The sequence below is a fragment of the Sinocyclocheilus grahami genome, unplaced genomic scaffold (assembly GCF_001515645.1).
Source record: "Sinocyclocheilus grahami isolate Dianchi unplaced genomic scaffold, SAMN03320097.WGS_v1.1 scaffold476.1, whole genome shotgun sequence".
NCBI lineage: Eukaryota > Metazoa > Chordata > Actinopteri > Cypriniformes > Cyprinidae > Sinocyclocheilus > Sinocyclocheilus grahami.
In genome coordinates this window covers 1,360,938-1,379,197 of record NW_015505655.1, presented here as the reverse complement: position 1 = coordinate 1,379,197, position 18,260 = coordinate 1,360,938, and the positions used below count along the sequence as shown (strand labels likewise).

Here is an 18,260-nt window from a genome sequence, read left to right as displayed (position 1 = left end):
AAATCTGAGAGCTTTCTGACCCTGCATAGACAGCAATGCAACTACCACATTCAAGGCACAGTAAGGACATCGTTAAAATAGTCCATGTGACATCAGTGGTTCAACCTTAATTTTATGAAGCTACGAGAATACAACAAAAATAACGACTTTATTCAACAGTTTCTTCTCTTCCGTGTCAGTCTTCGATGCGCGTTCACAAGAGTACCACAACGCATGCTTGTGATGCTGCTGACGCAGGAGCCGGCGTTCTGACGGAGAACGTCCATCTCTCTTAGTTCATCATCTGTATATTCTGGTTCAGATAAGTAATGCTGGGCAAAAACTTGAAAGTCATCCTCTCTGTCGAAATCTTCAGACATGTTTCCGAAGACTGTTTTATGTACAGCGTGCGTCTTCCTCTGCTTGTAAACAAGGTGCAGCGCATCCGGGTCCTACGGCAGAACATCAGAACGCGTGCGTCGTGGAACTCTCGTGAACACGCGGCGAAGTCTGTCACGGGAGAGAAGAAATTGTTGAATAAAGTCGTTATTTTTGTTTTCTTTGCGCACAAAAATCTTCATAACATTACGGTTGATCCATTGATGTCACATGGACTATTTTAGCAATGTCCTTACTACCTTTCTGGCCCTTGAACATGCAGTTGCTGTATATGGAGGGTCAGAAAGCTCTCAGATTTCATCAAAAATATCTTAATTTGTGTTCTGAATATGAACGAAGGTCTTATGGGATTGGAACGACATGCAGAACTATCTCTTTAACACACTGGAATTTGCGCTGTGCTTCTGTCAACGGTGAACCCTGCCTACTTTGATTTGATTGGCCATCTCAATCGACCAATCATTTATGTTTCTCTTTTTCTACCAGACGTGGATCCGCTGATCATGCTACTGGTCCTTTTCATCGGACTGATCCTCTGCCTGCTGTCTATGACTGTGATTCTGTCCCACCACAAGTCAGTTTTCACGAGCACACGCACCTTTACTAGCTATCTAAATGAGGACAAATGTATATATATACTATTATGGGGGACACTTTTGTCCTTTAATCATAGTTCAATAAAGGCTGATTAAGGTTTGTTGTGCATGTATGGATGGACAGAGAAACATGTAGGCTACTGAAACAATTTCACGTGATGTAACTGTGGAATATTTATATTTCAAGAATTAAATTATAAAAAAAAGTAACAGTTTCTGTGCACTTTACAGATTTCTTCTTAAGAAACTCTGGCCTGACATCCCGTCACCAGAGCACAAGTTTCCAGGTCTTTTTACCATCTACAAAGGAGATTTTAAGGTAATTTATTCTTTTTTTTTTTTTAAAGAATGTCAATATAGAGTTATTTTGAATTTCAGTAATATTTACAGTGAACAACATAGTTACTAGCCAATGTCAATAATATCAAAATAGCCAAATAATGGGGATTTTTAAGGTAATTAATTATTTTTTTTTAAAAGAATGTCAATATAGGTAGGCGCATTTATGTTTAATTTAACCAAAATGATGACTGTTGAATAAACAACATTTTAAAAAAAAGAATTAATACTTTTATTCAGCAAGGATGTATCGCTAATTTCAAAATAGCCAAAAAAATGGCTTATTAAATGTCCTGGTTGATATCAGTCTATAATAACATGAGCCAGGATCTGACCTCTTAAATACAACAGATTATTGTTTATTATTAAATTTTTAGTCAATGAAGGACAATATTTGACGTCAACAGCTGTGTGCATGGGTAGGAAAGCTGATTGGAACTGAAAAACCACTGATCATTACTAGCGCTAGATGTTTAGTAATTAACTGTGTTTCCTCTACCCTCAGGAGTGGATGAGCCAAAATAATGGCAGTATGTGGGGCAGATCAGTCCATGTGTACACAGAGGAGCTTCCTTCACCACTGGAGGTTTTGTCCGAGGTTTCCCTGACCAGCCACGGCACATCCCAGAGAGAGGAGAGGCAAGCTGTGGAGGAGGACAAGGAGAAGGAGAGCGAGCGTTCGGACTCGGGGTTAACGGACAGATGGCAAGAACCTCCTGAAGCTTACTGTCTCGTGGAGCAACTGAGGGCGCTTCAAGAAAACCCAGAATCTCTTTCCCAGTCATTGTTACTGCAGTCACATGACACCTACGTCACTCTCAATCAAAACTCCCAAGGAGATGACGAGCGACAGGTGGACGATGTCTTCGAGGAGACGTTACCGCTCCAGATGCTCTTCACCACCGCAGGAAGGATGTCCTTGAACACCTCGCACTCCGACCTCGGCTCCCTCCAGCAGAGCTCGGGTTCGGGCAGACTATCGTCCCAATCCAGCTTCGAGTATCCCAACCACACGTGGCCCCCCAAAGGGCCGGGATACGCCTACATGGCGGTCGCAGACTCGGGGGTCTCCATGGACTACAGCCCGATGAGCTCCAGCAGGATCGCGGCGCTCGGGAGACACAGGATGTACACAAATGATTACAAAAACGAGATTTTTCTCCACAAGTGGCCACTCTCCGGTCAACACACTCAATCCGGATCAGAGTCCTGCATGGGTCCCGGTTGGTAAACCTGCAATACCTAGGGATAGTCCACCCAAAAGTGATTATTCTGTCATCATTTGCTCACCTTCATGTCATCAAACCTGTATGACTTTCTTTCTTCTGTGGAACATAAAAGAAGATATTTTGAAGAATGTTGGTAACCAGATGCTGGTAGCCATTGACTGCCTTTTTTTTCTTCATCCATACAATAGAAGTCAAAGGGAACCAATATGTACACGACGTGTTCTGGATACAACTACTACAAATTCACATCAGGATCTCACTGGATTTTTCAGGAGAAAAAACACTCCATCCGATAAAATAAGCTAACATTATAGCATTACCATGGCAGCTGTTGATGAAACATTTATGTACAGCATACCACTAAAATACCAGTGGGGAGTTTTCTTTTTTACATATTTTTTTGTCTTTAATTATAAATACTTTAATTGGTGGCACTTTTCACAAATAGGGTTCATTTCCTTCACAACGGTTTGAAATATATATATATATATATATTTATATTTCAAACTGTTGTGAAGTTTATCGATATCTATAAACCAAGCTTACCCATTCCAGCACTATATATATATATATATGCTTAATTATCACCATTTTTGTTTTGTTTGTTTTTTGGCCTCTTTGTGGAAAGTGCCTGATGGCAGTTCATATATCATTCTGTTTTGGGTTTCCCAAGTCTGCATCTGTCTTGTAAATTGTTCATATATATATATTTTAAATGAAAATAACATTTTTCTACTCTGTTTTTGTGATTTAAGTTAATGCACATCTTTCAGATCTGTAAAACATTAAAGCCTAGAGGAGGAAGTCAGACTGAACATTCATTAGACCTTCTTTATAGGTCAGATAATTCACCCATCCAAACTTCTTCTGGTGCATTCTGGGAATGCTTGTATGGTTGATTTGGAACAGACCAAAAGTCACCATGACATTATTGACATTTGCAACTCTTTCTACTTGCAACAATTACTTTCATAGTTTCATCAGTTTTGTAACACAACATGAAAATGTTGCGGGGAGGTTTGATTAGATCGAGAACAGTGGGCGTTTCATACAAGAGTTTGCTGTTGATTATGGAGGACTACACCCTGCCTGAATCACCACTAGCACCCGACAGTCGAAACTTAACCAGCTTTGGTGGCATTAACTGAAAACATTCAAGTAATTTTTACTTTTGATAAAATATTATAAAGACATATTTTTAGTTCTGTTAAATAATGTGCACTGATGACTCATTCACAGTAAGAGCAAGAATGTGTATTAATAAAGTACATTTGTTTGTAATATGCAGTACATTCAAATTACTGTACAGAAACCTCCAGCATCAGTTTTACTTTAGTTTGTCGGTCTTTCTTTCTGTGTTCTATATTCTGTAATCCATAAGGTTAAACCAAATATGTGAACGGAGTTAATCAAGATGAATTGGTAATACCATTTTTAGTATGGAAACTTGCAAAAAAAGAGAAGATATTTATGCCATTTCTGACCACAATCACTAAGTGTTGTTTTATTTCACAATTGCACTGGTAATAAGATTGAAAACGTATGAATTAATCAGTTTCTAATTGTTCTTCACTTTTTTTCTATCAGCAATAAAGCTCCTATTTTGTTCTAGAATGAAAAGGATTTTTATTTCTAGCATAAACAGAAGGGATCTCACCCATTTCAGGTCTTCTCATTTCCACATGTTTTTAATGTTAAAGGGATAGTTCACTCGAAAATGAATGCTAACATTATAGCATTACCATGGCAGCTGTTGATGAAACATTTATGTACAGCATACCACTAAAATACCAGTGGGGAGTTTTCTTTTTTACATATTTTTTTGTCTTTAATTATAAATACTTTAATTGGTGGCACTTTTCACAAATAGGGTTCATTTCCTTCACAACGGTTTGAAATATATATATATATATATATTTATATTTCAAACTGTTGTGAAGTTTATCGATATCTATAAACCAAGCTTACCCATTCCAGCACTATATATATATATATGCTTAATTATCACCATTTTTGTTTTGTTTGTTTTTTGGCCTCTTTGTGGAAAGTGCCTGATGGCAGTTCATATATCATTCTGTTTTGGGTTTCCCAAGTCTGCATCTGTCTTGTAAATTGTTCATATATATATATTTTAAATGAAAATAACATTTTTCTACTCTGTTTTTGTGATTTAAGTTAATGCACATCTTTCAGATCTGTAAAACATTAAAGCCTAGAGGAGGAAGTCAGACTGAACATTCATTAGACCTTCTTTATAGGTCAGATAATTCACCCATCCAAACTTCTTCTGGTGCATTCTGGGAATGCTTGTATGGTTGATTTGGAACAGACCAAAAGTCACCATGACATTATTGACATTTGCAACTCTTTCTACTTGCAACAATTACTTTCATAGTTTCATCAGTTTTGTAACACAACATGAAAATGTTGCGGGGAGGTTTGATTAGATCGAGAACAGTGGGCGTTTCATACAAGAGTTTGCTGTTGATTATGGAGGACTACACCCTGCCTGAATCACCACTAGCACCCGACAGTCGAAACTTAACCAGCTTTGGTGGCATTAACTGAAAACATTCAAGTAATTTTTACTTTTGATAAAATATTATAAAGACATATTTTTAGTTCTGTTAAATAATGTGCACTGATGACTCATTCACAGTAAGAGCAAGAATGTGTATTAATAAAGTACATTTGTTTGTAATATGCAGTACATTCAAATTACTGTACAGAAACCTCCAGCATCAGTTTTACTTTAGTTTGTCGGTCTTTCTTTCTGTGTTCTATATTCTGTAATCCATAAGGTTAAACCAAATATGTGAACGGAGTTAATCAAGATGAATTGGTAATACCATTTTTAGTATGGAAACTTGCAAAAAAAGAGAAGATATTTATGCCATTTCTGACCACAATCACTAAGTGTTGTTTTATTTCACAATTGCACTGGTAATAAGATTGAAAACGTATGAATTAATCAGTTTCTAATTGTTCTTCACTTTTTTTCTATCAGCAATAAAGCTCCTATTTTGTTCTAGAATGAAAAGGATTTTTATTTCTAGCGTAAACAGAAGGGATCTCACCCATTTCAGCAAAGTCTTCTCATTTCCACGTTTTTAATGTTAAAGGGATAGTTCACTCGAAAATGAATGACTTTCTTTTGTATAACCTTTTCTTTTGTGTCGCCTAATTTCCAAGATTTAAGAAAATGTGTAGCACATTTTTTTTTTTTTTTTGCCCAAACGTGTATGAAAACAATTATGGAGCATTTGCAGATACTTGAGCAGAGCTTGAGAATGTGCTTCAAAACTGATTGCCAACTCATAAAACAGCTAGTAACTCATGTTCAATTATGAAAACCATGAAGAAGTGTCAAAAAACGTTGATTTTGGGAAGTGTACAAATTGTAAAAAATTATTATTGAAACCTGAAATTAAGTACTAAAGATTTTTTTTAAAAATGCAACAACCTTACTTCAGACATCACCAGATGATATACACTCGTATACTATTTAGTTTGACATCTAGAGCATTTTCTAAAAAGTAAGTATCACTTAACATTAGTGATATAACACCAGTTTTCTAATCTGTTTTTGGGGTTTAAGTTAATGCAAGGGTTTTTATTAAATGCAACAATCAAAAGTATACAAATAACAGTCCGTGAATAAAATGTAAAGTAGACGTGCAACAAATATGCTGACATTTGTTTCATACTTACATATGCAAACTTTAAACATTATGTAGTTTGTCAATGCTGCGGTATATAAATTCTGCAAGTATGAATTGATCATCTATCTGTATTTTGTCAAGAAAAGTTTACATTCCTTTGTCAACATCACAAGTAAACACGAACATTCCTATTGATCAAATATGGCTTGTCGAACTGAGAAACAATAATAGGTTGTATTGGAATAAGACTGTTTATTAGCCGTCTCCACATCTCTCATTTTCCTGTTTGCTTTCATCTGGCTGGTCCAGAATCTGCTGTTCTCCACCGATGACTGGGCTGAACTCCAGAGCACCTCCTGTCTGCAGCACCATGTGCCACTGCTGTACCTGCGAAGGACACCCGACTGACAGATACACCTGCCACTCGTTCTGCCCCGCCTCCCCGTCACGCTTCACTTCCTCTAACGTGCACCTCACCCGCAGGTAACGGTCCAGCACAGAGAGGAGAAGCTCAGGTGCCAGCACTTCACTGTCCCGACTGCCTTCACGTTCAGACTGAAAGGAGACCATGACCCTGCACAGGCCCTGGCCGTCTGCTCTGCTCTGCAGGATCTGGGTGAGGAAAGCAGCGGTGTCGTGCAGGAGGGCCGCTACATGGGCCACAGGGCTCAGGTCGTCCTGTAGGGGTCCAACTCGAGACCCGTGCAAATAATGATCCAGACTGTCCACGATAATCAGTGATGAAGGAGACGTGGCCTCGGATGCCAGCTCGTGAAGGGATGTTATATCTTCAAGAAGATCCTCCAAAGTCTTCACATACACAAACTTGACATTCTGTGCATGAACACGCATGGAAACATGAATTAGGTGACTTTATTTCAGAAAATTGTATATTTGGCATCTTATCAATATAGTCAATATTAAGCCTGCATCAGATCTGTAACACTAACATTGTCTTAAATAGTTTAATGAATGTTTAGAAATATAATATTATATATATATATATATATATATATATATATATACACACACACACACACTTTTTATGGCTCATGTATGAAGATGTATTACAAAGCCATGCAAATACATTTACAGGGTTTTTAAGACATTTCTGGCTGAATTACCTTGTATTACATATTCTTAATTATCATGACGCTCATTAAACAAACCATTATTATTACCTTCAGACTCTCTAGTTTTAATCCAGGTATTGAAGCCCTCAAAGAAACCGGTAGAGATTGAAAAGGGGTCTGTGTGAAAAACAGCACTTTGAGCCCCAGATCTGTGGCAGCTGTTACAGCTGCTAGAAATAACACAGATCTACTGATATTTACATCCCCGAGCAGCAGCAGTGTGTTTCCTTCGACGTGAGAGGGAAACATTACATCACTCGTGACATTTCCTGAGGCGAACCGTCTGAAAACGACTCCTAAAATATCAGCCATAACAAATTACTGCAGTTATTAATAGCGAGTATGACTTTTCTACAGCTACTGTACATGCTTCTTCTCCCGCGAACTTGACGTCGCACTGGCTACTGTTGGAACGGCGCATCTGATTGGCTACCATTAAAGAGAGCTGACTGTTGATTGGTCAAACCAAAGTGTCGGTTCAAATACGTACTAAGTCATCCTCGTTTTAAATTGCTAAAAATAATTTTATAGTAGATTTTTTTCATCTAAAAAACTATAGGATAAAAAATAGAACACTGAATACAATTGTAAAAATAAATAAATAAAATAAAATAATCCACTTCCTTTAAGGCTACACACCGCACTTCCCTTTAAGACAAAACATAACAACTCAACAGCTGATACGAAACATGGCGGCGGTAAACACAGACTCCAAAGCCACGGGAGAGCACATCAAAGCCATTTTGCGCCGCTGCAGGGGTCGACCGAGGCTGACAGACGCGGACCGTGCTCAGCGGCGGCTCGAATCGCGGAAGAAGTACGATGTGCGGCGGGTTTATCTGGGAGAAGCGCATCAGGTCTGGAGCGAGCTGCGCCGGCGCACGAGCCTGAGCGACGCGGGGCTCGCGGAGTATTTAATCCTGCTCAATTCTGCATATGGAGAAAAATACCAGCAGAAACACGGCAAGTACGTAGTCGGATTTCATGAACGCCCTATTTGATCATGCATCACTCAAAAACACTGTGCAGTAAATTGGATAAATGTGTTAACATTGCTATGCATGCATGCATACATACGTGGACTGTTGTGTGCACAGATATTTCTGTCTGATACAACAAAATTCGTTTTCCTTTTTTATCATGCAAGTGTTCTTTGGTAACCTGATGCTGCATTGTTTGTTTAGAGGCACCAAACAGTATTGCCATGTTTTTCCTGAAAAAATACTATACTGTTCATGGTATCTGTACTATAACCTGACCTCTTGTGTAGAACACAAAAAGAGATATTTAGCAGAAAGCACAAGCTATTTTCATTACAATGAAAGTGGATGGGAACCAGAGACAGCTGTGCTTGCTATTCAGCTTCTTTTGATCATGAATGGTGTAACATGTCTCTTGTGTTGTGACGGACAGAAGGAAAACCCTTCCTGAACAATGCAGCAGTCATGGGAAAGGTGAGTAATATTTATTAATTTAACCCTTATTCATTTTCAAAATAGTGTTTTTTAAGCCTCTCTCGGAATATAAACTACAGTTGAAAAGTTTGGGGTCGGTTAGATATTAGTTTTTTTGAAAGAAGCATCTTCTGTTCACCAAGGCTGCATTTATTTGTTAAAAATGCAGTAAAAACAGTAATATTGTGAAATATTATTACCATTTAAAATAACAGCTTTCTATTTGAATAGATTTTAAAATGTAATTTATTCCTGTGATGCAAAGCTGCATTTTCAGCATCATTACTCATCATGTCTTCAGTGTCACATTATCCTTCAGAAATCACTCTAATATGCTGATCTGCTGCTCAAAAAACATTTCTTATTATTTTCAAAGTTGAAAACAGTTGTGCTGCTTCATATTTTTGTGGAATAAAAAATTGAAATCTTTTGTAACATTATAAATGTCTTCACTGTCACTTTTGATCAGTTTAATGTGTCCTTAGTGAATAAAAGCAGTAATTTAAATAAAAAAGTAGTAGTTTATCATCTTGCTTTTTTATTTTTTTGTGCAGGGAAGAAGGTGTCTGCCACCAGTTTGCAGACGGTGGTGAGCTGGTATCAAGGTCACTGCCAGTCGTGTCAGCACGAGCCTGAGCTGCAGGTGGTGGAGCCCACTGTGGGTTTGTCTACATCTGCACTGTGGCAATGTGTGGCCGGTCATTCGTTTGTGCAGTTCCTGCCCTGGCCTGCAGGAGGCGAGTCCGAGTCAGACGTGGAGGATGGTGTTATGGAGAAAGATGAAGAGGACAGGCCTCCAGAGAAGAAATCTACTGTCAGTGAGAGTATCAACACCAAAAGTAAGAAACCACAAAACCACAGGCAGCTGCAGGGTAGGAAAGCCTAACACTATGTTCATGTCGTTTTGTAGGGCTTCCCAAACTTTTTTTGTCAGCCGAAAAATATTTTCTTCAATAATTTAACGACGCATTTGCATTTTCACAGATCTCTGATCATGGTTAATGGTTACATGACATGCAAACAGGGTTATTATTGTTAACAAAAACTAAAACCATGAAGAAGAAAAAAATTGAAGTACTATAAATGTTTACTGAAAAAAAAAACTTTATCTTGTTTAATTTCAGCTGGTTGTCCAGTGTCAAAAGTGATCAATTTCTAATTTTTGTTTAGTTTATGTTGAAGTACTAAAATAACTCAAACTAAATAAATTAATAAATACTGTATACTATAGATACTGTACATTCTAGACATATAAATACTATACATTCAAAGAAAAGAAAAAAACGAATAAAAATGTCACACAAAAACTAAAATAACAGATAATATAAAAATAAATTATAATTCAAAATATTTACAAAAACTATAATTGTTACTAAAATAACACTGCATGCAAGTAAACAGATAAAATATTTAATCTTTTCAGTAAGTGTTTTGTTTTAATTGCATTTACCTTAATTATTTATGTTTGTGTATATTTTTATATATGATTTATATTAACATTTGCCATTTATATTGTATTATTATAAATTTTTTTTGTTATAATTAAAATAATGAGAGCAAAGTTTAAAAATTTCTCATTTTCAAAATTTCAAACCTTCAAGCTTTGAACATTTTATTTTATCTCAATTTTTATGTGCAGCTCTCCTTATTTATTTTTTAATTTACATTGATTTCACGCATTGTTTGTATGATTTCATTCATTTTTAGATTTCCATCAGCTTACTAACCCCCATTTTCCTGTCATACTGGATTTAACCTGCAACAGTGAATCAAATCTCTTCTTAATCTTACAGACGCCATCAGTGACTTGGAAGACAATGATCATCCTTCCCATGTGGAGCATCAGATGACATGCACATCCCTCAGTGATCTCCCAGGATCCCCTGCGGCCCACAGCAGTCCTCCCGCCTCGGAGCGCTGTCCATGGGAGATGGAGGTGCTCATGGACCGAGAAGCCCAGGCAGCTCTGGTTGAGTCCGATAGAAAAGTTTTGAGTGAGGATGCGGCGAGAGAGACTGACCCTGTCAGGGAGCAGACGGACGCTTCGGGAACTTTAGAGAAGGCGGACAGTGGAGGCGGCTTGACGGAGAGTTACGAATGTGTGGTTGTCACGGCGCCCTTGACGGACAGACAGGAGAGGGAGGATGTAGCAAGCTGTTCTAAAGAAGGTGGGGTGGAGGGTGTCCCATCGTTGGCAGCCGCCCCAGCGCAGAGCCAGCTGTTTGAGAGTCAGGACCTGCAGACTGTGATGGGCGGATGTGAGCTGCCGGATCAGCGCTCCACACTGGAAGGATCTCAAGTAGGTCAAAGGGGTCACAAGAGACCCTCTAGGGGGCCCACAAGATGACTTAAAATAATTTAAAATAAAACAAAATAGGCTTTGAAATAAAATTATGCGTAAAAAAACCTTCATCACAAATGACAAAAAATTATATTTAAAAAAAATTCATTAAATAATTAAAGTATTATATTTTATATATTTTATATATAATAAATATTATATATTTATATTATGAATAATATATAATATAATAATATATATATTAAATTAAATGAAATTTTAAAAAATTTAAAGTTATTTTATTTTATCTAGTTGTGAAGGCAACATTTATTAGAATTTTTAGTTTAGTTCAACGTGGAGTACTAAAATAAATAAAACTAATTAAACTAAATCTAAAAAAAAGGTTAAAAACTATACAAACATAAAAAAAACCGAATAAAATTGCCCAAAACATACAATAAATTTACTAAAACATAAATTAAAGTGGAAATAAGAAATATAAAATTAAAGTCTAATTCAAAATATTACCAAAAAACTTTTTATTTTTTTTATTTTTTATCAGTGATACCAAACTAACACTGGTTACTGAAACTTCTGGAATTTTCATTCTGGATTCATTAATATAATAATAATAATATATATGTATGTATGTACAGTATGTATATATGTATATATATATATATATATATATAAAATTCATTTAAAAAAACAAGCCGCTTCATCATTACAGCAAAAATACTAGAAATTTTGGGAGGTCTTCAGATGTTGTCTTTGACAGTGAGGGGCCTTGGACTCAAAAAGATTGAGATACTACTTTACTGTATACTATTTCTGCTGTATACTTGAACTTCACCCCAAAAATCTTAAGAAAAAAAAAATTTTGCTAAAAGAAATAAAGTAGTTTTTTTTTAGATCAAGTTATTTACATATTAAATCGAATTTAAATAATTAAATGTAAATTAAAGCAACCACAATAAATACAAATATAATGCATTAATTGTATGCTTATTTTAAATAAAAGGTGTGTAACAATATTTTTTGAATTAAAATCTAAGTTAAATCGATTCAACTTCATCCATTTTATGTGAATAAAAACATCAGTAATATTGGCTGCAATTAACTATTTGATAGTAATTTTTACATGCAGTTAGGCTAAAAATGCAAAATAAATGTTAATTTCTGAGATGGACTTACAAATTATATTTGAAAATGATTGCATAATGTGCTTTGTTTCACATACTAGCAGTAGGCAGTATGAAGTGTATGCTGTGCAGTATGCATTAAACAGTATGATACTTCTCCATTACAAACACAGCCCTTGTTATGTAATTGAGAAACCAGTTATTGTAAAGGTGTTTTACTGTTAAGCTGTTTCCTAGTATTGCATTGTAAGGCACACAAATTCCTTATTGCTTCCTTGCTTGATTTCCATTGTATATATTGACATGTAAACAAGTTCCCTATGGATACGCCACAGAAAGGGAACGTCCATTGTCACAACACGTCCCCTCATTTGACCGTTTGCAGTCAAATGGGTCCGTTTGCATATCTGGTGTTTTAAAAGGGTTTTAAAGGGAAAATGAAAATTCTGTCATCATTCGCTCACCCTCGTGTTGTTCTAAACCTGTATGAATGACTTTCTTCTGTGGAAGACAAAAGAAGATCTTTTGAAGAATGTTCGTAAACAAACATCCATACTATGGAAGTCAGTGGGAACCAAAATCGTGGGTTGCAAAAATTATGACAGAATTTTCATTTTGGTTGGAGTGAATATTGAATATCATATTCATGTGTCGTATGTTTTGGTTGTTACCAGAATAGTTCATTTAAAAAAATTCAAATAGTTATTAAAATAGTTGTTATTACTCCATTGCATGTTGTTGCAAAACTTTTATGACTTTCTTTTGTCTGTCACACAGTAGTTTTTGCAAGCTGCCTTTTCCCATGCTGTAAAGGCATAGCATTGTAATATCAATTTACATTATTAATAATAATCTCAATTTACATAAATGTACAACTTTTCAATTTTTTGTTATTTTCTCTCTCTTGGTTATAGTTTTAGTTTAGTTGTAGTTTTTCAGTGCTTTCTGGTTTATTTTTCCAGTATTTAGTTTTTATTTCAGTTTTATGGTTGTCAGAGTTACTGTGTTCACTGATATTATTTAAATATGTTTAAATATATTTCTCCCAGCTGTATAGTGACATTTTCAATTTATTGAGCCTTCATTCGATTTATAAAATGTATATGTTATAAAAAACTAAATTAATTCATGGTCATTTTCAGTTTTATTTGAGTGAGTTTAGTGGCCAAGGATTGTCAAATTGTTTTATTTTAGTTCTAGTATTTAAAGGCTGCAAAGTTCATGTTTTCATTGATATATTATTTAAATGCAATTGCATTTCTCACAGATGTCTACTGGCATTTGATGAGCCCTTATTAAAATTATAAAATGTTTATAATATAAAAACACATAGCTTATAAAAAAGGTTATACAGTTAACTTTTCCAATACACTGTGTAACTAAAACTAAAATTAATTCATGATCATTTACGGTTTTATTTTAGTGAGTTTAGTGGCCAGGGGTTGTCAAACTGCAAAAATCACCATAAAAATACAATACAAATAATTGTCAAAATTGTATTAGATGATAAAATTAACATTTATTTGCAGTAAATGTACAATTCAGAATTCGAATTTTGTTATTTTCTCTCTTTAGTTTAGTTTTTCAGTGTTTTCTAGTTTTAGTTTTTCGTTTAGTTTTAGTATTTTATTGCTGCAAAGTTGATGTGTTTGCTGGTATTATTGAAATATGTTTAACAGCATTGCATTTCTCGCAGCTGCCTAGTAACATTCATTAAATCTATAAAATGTTATAAAAACCTATATATAGGTTTTATAGGTTATAGGTTTTAGGTGGTCAAACAGCAAAAAGCACCATACAACTCCAATAAAACACCATAAAAGTCATCCAAATGACTTTGAAATTTGAATATGCAAAAATTGATTCAATTTGATCTATTTGTCACACGGCTCTCATATGACTTCAGAAAAGGCAAACAAGTTTTATGATACTTCAGTGGTACTTGACCACCACTGATTGTTCAGGATGTTTTATTTTTGTGTTCAGCAGAAGTAGAAACTCATTCGGTTTAGACAGAATTATCATTTTTAAAACTCTAAACTCTTTGGATTACCTAATTACATCTCTGTTTTTTCTTCCCTCTATCCTTCCTATAGCTGATCATTATTACAGGCCCAAGTTACGAGGCTCTGGCGTCTGAAGGCATTCAGTAATTATAAAATGTTTATAATATAAAAACACATAGCTTATAAAAAAGGTTATACAGTTAACTTTTCCAATACACTGTGTAACTAAAACTAAAATTAATTCATGATCATTTACGGTTTTATTTTAGTGAGTTTAGTGGCCAGGGGTTGTCAAACTGCAAAAATCACCATAAAAATACAATACAAATAATTGTCAAAATTGTATTAGATGATAAAATTAACATTTATTTGCAGTAAATGTACAATTCAGAATTTGAATTTTGTTATTTTCTCTCTTTAGTTTAGTTGTAGTTTTTCAGTGTTTTCTAGTTTTAGTTTTTCGTTTAGTTTTAGTATTTTATTGCTGCAAAGTTGATGTGTTTGCTGGTATTATTGAAATATGTTTAACAGCATTGCATTTCTCGCAGCTGCCTAGTAACATTCATTAAATCTATAAAATGTTATAAAAACCTATATATAGGTTTTATAGGTTATAGGTTTTAGGTGGTCAAACAGCAAAAAGCACCATACAACTCCAATAAAACACCATAAAAGTCATCCAAATGACTTTGAAATTTGAATATGCAAAAATTGATTAAATTTGTTCTATTTGTCACACGGCTCTCATATGACTTCAGAAAAGGCAAACAAGTTTTATGATACTTCAGTGGTACTTGACCACCACTGATTGTTCAGGATGTTTTATTTTTGTGTTCAGCAGAAGTAGAAACTCATTCGGTTTAGACAGAATTATCATTTTTAATCCCAGACTTCGGTAAACTCTAAACTCTTTGGATTACCTAATTACATCTCTGTTTTTTCTTCCCTCTATCCTTCCTATAGCTGATCATTATTACAGGCCCAAGTTACGAGGCTCTGGCGTCTGAAGGCATTCAGCTGAACGTGGCTGGCGGTGATGTTGAGGAGGTCACATGCACGCTGATCGGGGACGTGTCGTATAATCAGATGTGTCAGTCACGTCCCAGCGCCGGTACAGTGAGATCACGCTCCTCAACGGCCACTGATCTCTGACCTGTCCTGTAGTTCAGCTCTTAAACATATTATAATTGTTTCCATCTGATACACTACCGTTGAAAAGTTTGGTGTCAGTAAGATTATTTTTTAAAGAAATGAACACTGCATCAGTGTCAGGTCTGAATACTTTCCGTACCCACTGTATATATATATATATATATATATATATATATATAATTATAATTTTTTTTTTCATCTGATACACTACCGTTGAAAAGTTTGGTGTCAGTAAGATTATTTTTTAAAGAAATTAACACTGCATCAGTGTCCGGAAGGATGCATTAGTTACAAAAGATTTCTATTTCAGATAAATGATGTTCTTTTGAATTTCATATTCATCAAAGAATCCTGAAAAATAACATATATCATGATTTCCACAAAAACAACATAAAATGTTTCTTGAGCATCAAAAAACTAATTCTGAAGGATCATGTGACACTGAAGACTGGAGTAATGATGCTGAAAATTCAGCGCTGCATCACAGGAATAAATTACATTTTTAAATATATTAAAATAGAAAACTGATATTTTAAAATGTAATAATATTTCACAATATTACTGTATTTTACTGAATAAATAAATGCCGTTTTGGTGAGCATAAGTGACTTTCAAAAACCGTTAAAAGTCAGTTGTGTATATTGACTGACATCTGAATGTCCTAATTTTGTACACGCCTTAACCGTTATTGTTACGCCTTTTCACGTGCCTGATTTTCCAGCAATTAAACAACTCCTTATGATGGGAAATTGCAGGAAGTGATTTTGCAGCTGTTTTTCGTTGAGTTGGGTTGGGTTCTTCATACATGACCTCTAACCTAAAAAATATGGAAAATTGATAGAAACTACTAGTGAAACGTTTGAAATGATTAAGAATTCAATTTAATCCTATATGGTCATCAAGGCTGCATTTATTTTATTAAAAATACAGTAAAAACAGTAATATTGTGAAATATTATTACAATTTCAAATAACTAATATCTATGTGAATACATTAAAAAATGTAATTTATTCCTGTGATGCAAAGCTGAATTTTCAGCATCATTACTCCAGTCTTCAGTGTCATATGATCCTTCAGAAAGCATTCTAATATGCTGATTTGCTGCTCAGTTGCTATCAGTTATTACTGGTGCACAATTATTAAAAATGGTTCTTATTATCAATGCTGAAAACAGCTGCTTAATATCTTTGTGGAAACCAAATCATCATATTTTGTGCGTTATTACGTTACGGCGAGCTAAAAACTCCTCACAAATGTAAAAAAAATGTTATGCCGCTTTGTGTTTCACAACGTCGTGCTCTACGAAGTGAGTTGAAGTCCCTCATGGTGTGTGTTTGTGTGTCAGGTGTAAGCGGAGCCGGCGGGGTCCAGTAATCGAGGCAGACGGCATGCTGAAGATGTTCCACTGTCCGTATGAAGGCTGCAGTCAGGTGTATGTGGCCATTAGCAGTTTCCAGGTGAGCTCATGTGTGCGATGCATGTCTAATGAGGCTGCGGCTGGTGAATCCCTGAGAGCACCAACCAATGCCTCAGTACAACAGTCAAAAATAGAAGCTGGAAAATGATATACTGTGAAACACATTGATGTAAACCTGACCAGGTGCTTTGTCTGTTTTATTGTTCAAGTCAAAGGAAACGTTCTAATGCCACTTAAAGGGATAGTTCACCCAAAAATGCAAATTCTGTCATTAATTACTCACCCTCATGTTGTTCCAAACCCGTAAGACAATTTAAGATATTTTTGATGAAATCTGAGGGCTCTCTGACCCTCCCATAGACAGCAAGGTAAACAAAATTAACGACTTTATTCCTTATTTTTGTCTCTACTTCGTCACTAGTAGAGACGAAAATGTGGAATAAAGTCGTTATTTTAGTTTTCTTTGCGCAAAAAGTATACTTGTAGCTTCGTAACTTTAAAGTTGAACCACTGATGTCACACGGACTACTTTGTCGATCATCTTGGTGCTTTTCTGGACCTTGAACGTGGTAGTTACCTTGCTGTCTATGGGAGGGTCAGAGAGCCCTCAGATTTCATCAAAAATATCTTAAATTGTGTTCCGAAGATGAACGAAGGCCTTATGGGTTTGGAACAACACAAGGGTGAGTAATTAATGACAGAAGGTTAATTTTTGGGTGAACTAACCCTTTAATTGCTTGGTGCATCTTAGTAACCGGAAATACAATTTCCCTACATACAGGATGGGTTAAATATTGTAAACATTGGAATGTAAGTCTGCTAAATATTTATAGAGTTGGTTAATTTTTGCTTATCAGATTAATCGCATTGATAACGCTGCCCTGCATCATGTTGAACCAAATCCAATACGGTTTCTTACTAATTTTGAGGTGTTGATTGCGAAAAAAATAGTGCCTGTTTTGCTCGAGCACATCACACTTTCTCACAAAATATGATGCATTTTGTAGCATTTTTGCTTTTGACAATCATTTGTACAGTGAAGAGGTCATGTATTATTCTGAGGACAGTATTTTATGCCTAATCCTGATTTCAAGGTAAGAATTATGGGCGGTGACTGAAGAAAATGCGAACATGAGCCAGATGTTTTCCGCTACGTCTGTGGGTGTTTTTCTACATTCAGACAGTGACAGAAGTTACAGATTTGACACTAAATGGAATTGTACATTTAAATTATTTATATATATATATATATACAGTGGGTACGGAAAGTATTCAGACCCCCTTAAATTTTTCACTCTTTGTTATATTGCAGCCATTTGCTAAAATCATTTAAGTAAATTTTTTTTCCTCATTAATGTACACACAGCACCCCATATTGACAGAAAAACACAGAATTGTTGACATTTTTGCAGATTTATTAAAAAAGAAAAACTGAAATATCACATGGTCCTAAATATTCAGACCCTTTGCT

At 35.3% G+C, this 18,260-nt stretch overlaps 4 protein-coding genes across 4 annotated transcripts in view; 3 read left to right on the top strand and 1 right to left on the bottom strand.

The window, feature by feature from the left end:
• Positions 1-770: 770 nt before the first annotated feature.
• On the top strand, positions 771-2,595 carry LOC107553638 (erythropoietin receptor-like; the record flags this gene model as incomplete). The annotated part of the gene is made up of 3 exons (XM_016235922.1): positions 771-952; positions 1,206-1,293; positions 1,819-2,595. Coding segments are annotated over 3 exons (996 nt in total), but the record flags the coding sequence as incomplete, so codon positions are not given.
• A 3,540-nt stretch (positions 2,596-6,135) lies between these two features.
• On the bottom strand, positions 6,136-7,822 carry swsap1 (SWIM-type zinc finger 7 associated protein 1). The gene is made up of 2 exons (XM_016235934.1): positions 7,386-7,822; positions 6,136-7,038 (listed from the first exon to the last, which is right to left on the bottom strand). Exons 1-2 carry the CDS (start codon positions 7,647-7,649, stop codon positions 6,460-6,462), a joined length of 843 nt encoding a protein of 280 aa, XP_016091420.1. The 5' UTR covers positions 7,650-7,822; the 3' UTR covers positions 6,136-6,459.
• A 144-nt stretch (positions 7,823-7,966) lies between these two features.
• Positions 7,967-15,372, top strand: LOC107553637 (zinc finger protein 653-like). Its single transcript, XM_016235921.1, has 6 exons — positions 7,967-8,304; positions 8,751-8,791; positions 9,346-9,630; positions 10,585-11,090; positions 14,311-14,356; positions 15,230-15,372. The coding sequence occupies exons 1-6, from the start codon at positions 8,027-8,029 to the stop codon at positions 15,370-15,372; spliced, it is 1,299 nt and encodes a 432-aa protein (XP_016091407.1). The 5' UTR covers positions 7,967-8,026.
• A 98-nt stretch (positions 15,373-15,470) lies between these two features.
• Positions 15,471-18,260, top strand: part of LOC107553636 (zinc finger protein 653-like) — a 4,490-nt gene continuing 1,700 nt past the window's right edge. Inside the window, exons 1-2 of the mRNA XM_016235920.1 lie at positions 15,471-15,487; positions 16,718-16,829. Coding sequence (XP_016091406.1) covers positions 15,471-15,487; positions 16,718-16,829 — 129 coding nt within the window. The remainder of the gene's footprint in view (positions 15,488-16,717; positions 16,830-18,260) is intronic.